The sequence below is a fragment of the Oryzias melastigma genome, linkage group LG16 (assembly GCF_002922805.2).
Source record: "Oryzias melastigma strain HK-1 linkage group LG16, ASM292280v2, whole genome shotgun sequence".
Classification (NCBI taxonomy): Eukaryota; Metazoa; Chordata; class Actinopteri; order Beloniformes; family Adrianichthyidae; genus Oryzias; species Oryzias melastigma.
In genome coordinates this window covers 3,599,559-3,605,438 of record NC_050527.1, presented here as the reverse complement: position 1 = coordinate 3,605,438, position 5,880 = coordinate 3,599,559, and the positions used below count along the sequence as shown (strand labels likewise).

General features: G+C 37.1%; 1 protein-coding gene across 2 annotated transcripts in view; it reads right to left on the bottom strand.

The window, feature by feature from the left end:
• mtf1 (metal-regulatory transcription factor 1) overlaps positions 1–5,880 on the bottom strand; it is a 14,495-nt gene that overhangs the window by 5,918 nt on the left and 2,697 nt on the right. For both annotated transcript variants that reach the window (XM_024267214.2, XM_036215737.1), the window contains exons 3-6: positions 4,357–4,595; positions 2,276–2,407; positions 1,889–1,962; positions 1,286–1,419 (exon numbers count right to left, since the gene is read on the bottom strand). In XM_024267214.2, coding sequence (XP_024122982.1) covers positions 1,286–1,419; positions 1,889–1,962; positions 2,276–2,407; positions 4,357–4,595 — 579 coding nt within the window. The remainder of the gene's footprint in view (positions 1–1,285; positions 1,420–1,888; positions 1,963–2,275; positions 2,408–4,356; positions 4,596–5,880) is intronic.

Below are 5,880 nucleotides of genomic sequence, written 5' to 3'. Positions count from 1 at the left end.
AATTATTTACCTCTCGATCGATTTTATATCTTTTTACTAACATAATCATGTTTGTATCTGTGATGATTCTGCTGCTACTTCCAGTGCTAATTTTTTTTAATTGTATCTGTATATTTTTTTAATTACCTACACTGCAAAAATGGGCCTTTATTTGAAATATGGCAAAAATTCTCAACGTCTTTGCAGATTTTCTTTGAATAAGCCAAAAACAAAATCCAAGACTATGTGGCTGCAGACAACAAGATGGCGCCAAGACATCATTAGCCAGAATCGTCCTGTTCCCTCCTCTAATTTAACTGGCGACCCCAACAGTTCCGTTTTCTTTTTTTGTTTTAAATTTTAAACCTTTAACACTGGAGATTTCTGTCAAAAAGTACTATAGTCTTTGACGTACCACAACTCCTTACGCGATCAACGTGAATCAGCTGATACACAGAAAAAAATGACTATGTATCGGTAAGCAACACTTAAAAGCGGCTTTTCCTTGATGTGCAACACATGACTGATATAAAGTGTTGCATGGCGGCGCAAAGCCCCTTTTTTCTGTGACAGAATAAGCTGATTCCCGTTGATCATGTTAAGGGCTGAAAAGTTACGGGAGTTGAAGGAATGTCACTGGAGCTAAAGCTTTGATGTAACAGTTTTACAAATCTGAACACTTTTGTTAACATCCTTTTTGAAAGGTATAAAGCCATAACTATTTAAGCTCATCTTGCACTGGTAATTCAGAAATAAAAAGTTTTAATAAATACTTTTTTCAAAGTAAAATCTTTTTGCGATTGTAAAACTTTCTGCATGAGATTATTTTCCTTGCAAAGCAGAAAGCAGGACATTTATTTCTTAAAATAAGGGTCTTTTTACCTAGATAAGATTCATTTTTTGCAGTGTAACCAAAAGTGCTGCTACTCCACTAAATAGATCAAATTTTCTTTACGTTTGTATATCCTTTAAATCCCTATTTTTCAAGGTCAACATATTGACCGTCATGCGGAGCTAACCTGGATACCTGCCAGATATTGAAGATATTGAGGCTATGTCCTTTATGAAAAAGCATGGACTGAATTTCTATGAAGAAATATAAACTAATTTTAGAATTTGCGAGCGATTTATGACAAAACTTCAAAAATACAACATGTACTAATAAAAATATTGTCAAATTTCAGTACAGTATATAATCATATGGTATTTAGGAGATCTAGTAAACACTAAAGATGCCGAACGAGACGAGTGTGCTGTCAGCAAATACATTTGTTCCTCATTCTGAGAGCGGCGTGTCATGACTAACTTCCGAGTGTGGATGGGTCAGGGTGACACTGAAAGGCTGCCCTTTGTCATGGCCTCGGATGTGACTCTTTAAGCTGTACTGGCTGCTGAACGTCTTCTCACAGCCATCGCTGGGGCAGTTAAATGGTTTCTCCCCTAGAGAGGGAAAAAAAATGGAAATGAAATCAGGCAGAAACAAAAAGCAATATTTGCTTTAGACTACTCTGCAGAATCGCAGATAGCTGACCTGTTCAGATTTAATAGAAACCATGTGTGTGGCAGTAAGTGTTATTGAGCAATTATCTGCTTTCTTTTGTTCCCTTCAGAAAAAAATTAAAATGATTGCACTGTAGCTCCTAAAAACAGCCAAAAACGTCTCACTTAAGACAGAAATGTAGATCAATACTCATTAGGATGAAGGCGTTTTTAAAACAATCAATAGTATAAAAGCAGGAGGGTTAATTAACCATGACATTTGCCTCTCATAATGGATAAGTGACTTTCACTGGAGGGTGTCAGTCACTTGTGAAGTGAACATGCCATCCCATAATGAGCATAAAAGCAAACAGATGGGACTATTATTGAAATAATTGCACGTATTAGTGAGAAACAGTTCGGTTCTTACCCGTGTGTGTCCGTACGTGCGTTTTTAGATGATGGCTTGCCGCGAAGGCTTTGCCACATCCATCATGATCACACCTATGCAGCAGCAATAAGGCGTAATTAAAATCGATCAAGTGAAAAATAGAAAGCAAAAACACTGTCAACACTCCGCTTTTCATAATTCATCATGACTAAGACTGTGCTCCCATAGACCAACATCCTAAATAAATCCTTCAAACTTAGAAAAAGAAAAGAATCAGCTTTATAACTTCAGTGCTGGCACATAAAAACAAAAAAATCATTCCTAGCTTAAACTGAATGTTACCACCACCTTGGTGGATTAGTTGCACAAATCCTTCAGTTTAAGCTAAAAAAGGATTAAAGCTTTTGTGTTAAAGGCGATGCTCACCGAAATGGCTTCTCCCCCGTGTGTGTGCGAATGTGCTTCCTCAGGTCGCTGAGCGTGGTGAAGTACTTTGTGCATCCCTCTGTTTCACAGTTGAACGTCTTGCCTGTGTGGAGTCTCTGGTGTGCTTTTAGCCTGCAGAGACAATCAAGTGTTTGTCATTAGACCTCCATGGGAGTCTTTGAAACTAAAGTAAATAGTAGCTTTGTGAAGCTGCAGCTCATTCTTGATGAATGCAGTTTTATATTCTATGCAAAAAGTGTCCCAATCTTACTACAGAACACAAAACCTGCATTAAAATTTATGAGGAAAACCATTTTCTTAGTAGTTACTATTGAGAGTACAGTGAGGTAAAAAAGTATTTATTCAGCCACCAATAGTGCAAGTTATCCCACTAAAAAAGATGAGGTCTGTAATTAACCTCAACTATAAAAGACAAAATGAGAAAAAACAAACTAGAAAATTACATTGTCAGATTTTAAAGAATTTATTTGCAAATATTGGTGGAAAAAAGTATTTGTTCACCTACAAACAAGCTAGATTTCTGTCTCTCAAAGACCTGTAACCTCTTCTGTAAGAGGATCCTCTGTCCTCCACTCGTTACCTGTATTAATGGCACCTGGTTGAACTCATTATCTATATAAAAGATACCTGTCCACAACCTCAAACAGTCACACTCCAAACTCCACTATGAACAAGACCAAAGAGCTGTCTAAGGACACAAGAAACACAATTGTTGACCTGAACCAGACAGGGAAGACTGAATCTGCAATAAACAGCTTGGTGTGAAGAAATCAACTGTGGGAGCAATTATTAGGAAATGGAAGAAGATCACTGATAATCCCCTTCTATCTGGGGCTCCCCGCAAGATCTCACCCTGTGGGGTCAAAATGATCACCAGAACGGTGAGCAAAAGTCCCAGAGCCCCACAGGAGGATCTAGTGAATGACCTGGAGAGAGCTGGGACCAAAGTAACAAATGTTACCATTAGTAACACACTGCAAACCCCACAGTGACAGACGTCTCCCCCTGCTAAAGTCAGTACATGTGTAGGTCTGTCTAAAGTTTGCTAGAGAGCATTTGATCCAGAAGAGGATTGGGAGAATGTCCTAAAACAGAACTTTTTGGTAAGAACTCTACTGTTTGGAGGAGAAAGAATGCTGAATTGCATCCAAAGAACATCATACCTACTGTAAAGCATGGGGGTGGAAACATCATGCTTTGGTGCTGTTTTTTAGCAAAGGAATCAGAACGTCTGATCCATGTAAAAGAAAGAATGAATGGGGCTTATGTATGGTCAGATTTAGAGAGAAAACCTCCCATCAGCATTGAAGATGGAACATGGTTGGATCTTTCAGAATGACAACCAACCCAAACACACTGCTGGGTAATGAAGGAGTGGCTTCAGAAGAAGCATTTTAAGATCATGGAGTAACCTAGCCAGTTTCTAGATGTCAACCTCATAGAAAATCTTTGGAGGGAGTTGAAAGTCCAGCGACAGCCCCAAAACATCACTGCTCTAGAGGAGATCTGGATGGAGGAATGGACCAAAATGCCAGCAATCTTGTGAAGACTTACAGAAAATGTTTGACTGCTGTCATTGCCAACAAATGGTATATAACAAAGTATTGAGTTGAACTTTTGATATTGACCAAATACTTATGTTCTGCCATAATTTACAAAGAAATTCTTTAAAAATCAGACAAAGTGATTTTCTGGATTTTTCCCCTCATTTCATTTCATAGTTGCGATATGATGAAAATTACAAACTTCTCATCTTTTTAAGGGGGAGAACTTGCACAATTGGTGGCTTATTAAAACCTTTTTCCCCCATTGTATGAGAACTATACCTGAGAAACTATCTAAATTTGATCAAAGATTTTTTTTCAGTTTCACCAAGTTATCTTAATGACCTTGTAAACAAAGTGGCTCAAGACGCTTTCTGCTGTGTCATGTTGTATCTTCTGCCTCAGAAAGCAGAATACCCTAATTATCTTCACAGACGGAACAGATCTCAAAGGCCTTATAAAACCAGAAAAAACAACAGACTGAAGCGAGCACAATCAAGACCTGTGAGGGCTCACCTGTACAGCGTGTTAAATGCTTTTTCACAGCCTTGCACATCACACTCAAAAGGTTTCTCCTTGGTGTGAACGCGGACGTGGATCTTGAGACTGTACGAGGTGAGGAAGGCCTTCCCGCAGCCCTGCTGATTGCACACAAAGGTGTACTCGCCCCGGTGTGTCTTCTGATGTGTCCGCAGATTTCCTGCTGTGCTGTAAGTCCTTGGGCAGCCTTCAAATGTGCACTGGTACCGCTTTACCTGACGGAGGATAAAAACGGAACAACGTCAATGAAGCGGTTCTCAAGAAAAAGAAACCAAGATCTCCTAAAATGCATTCAGTCAAGTTAAATAGTACAAGAAATAACCAGTTTATTTATTTTAAATGAAGCTCACACATTGCAGACTTTAGGAGTGGATTTTAACTCATATGAAGATGCAAAATGTAATTTATGGATTAAAAAATATCAGTCTTTCCATTCATCCACTTTTGTTCACTAATGTATAATGCAATATATTAGCTCCTGCTCTTGAAAAGGAACTTTGTACACACAGTTTTAAAAATCTATTATGTAATAAAATAACACAAAAGATGAAGCTAGAAGATAGTACTTTATAACCCCTCCATACTCTCAGCTGAAACTAACAACTCTCCACACTTCTTGATCTCCTAAACAAAATTACAGCATTAGTTTAATACACACATGGATAATCAGGAGCACATTAATCATATTTTATTCTCTAAAGTACACAATGAAAATTTAATCTTCATTTTAGATTTTTAAATCACTTTTTTGTTACATTTTTTTTCTAGGGGTGTTGACTCAATGGGTTAAAGTTTGGACTAAAATCTCCCCTGTGTCACCTATGTAAACAAGCTGTATCAAAGAATAAATAAAAGGGAAAATACAGTCTACTAATAATACAGAACCTAAAGATCAATAGTTCATTACATTTGATTAGCAATTTACCCAAAATTAATAAATTAGTCTGTTTTTTTTAATATTTATCAAAAGGATTTGGAAAACAAATAGAATGCAGACAAATCACAAAATGTAAAGACTCTGAAAACAAAACTGCAAGGCTGTGTGTTCTTAAATGCTAACCCCATTTGTATTTGTTTATAACAAGATATAGCAATTCTGAACTTGCATATTGTGTGCAATCTTTCGAGATATTTTCCTGTTTTCCTGTCATCTGTGCCTTGGGGTTTTAGAGGAGGTTAGTCAGTAGAACATTTCCTGCATTTTCAAGCTTGCATCAGCATATTTCACAAGAAGTTGCCTTCCAAAGAGGGCACCATCTTTAACGAATCCCCCCACTACCACATTTGTTTTTATTTCCAAGCAAACAATAGTTTTGCAAGAAAAATCAAACTGTTAGATATATTTTCCAACATACTTCAAAAAAAAAAGACAATTTTTTTTATAACTTCCAGAGGAATGACATGAACCATTTGGGAAAACAAAAACAGTAAAACAATACCCTTTTTGTAAACTTACACCTCCAACAACAATTATTTATTTAACTTGTTTTTTCATTTTCC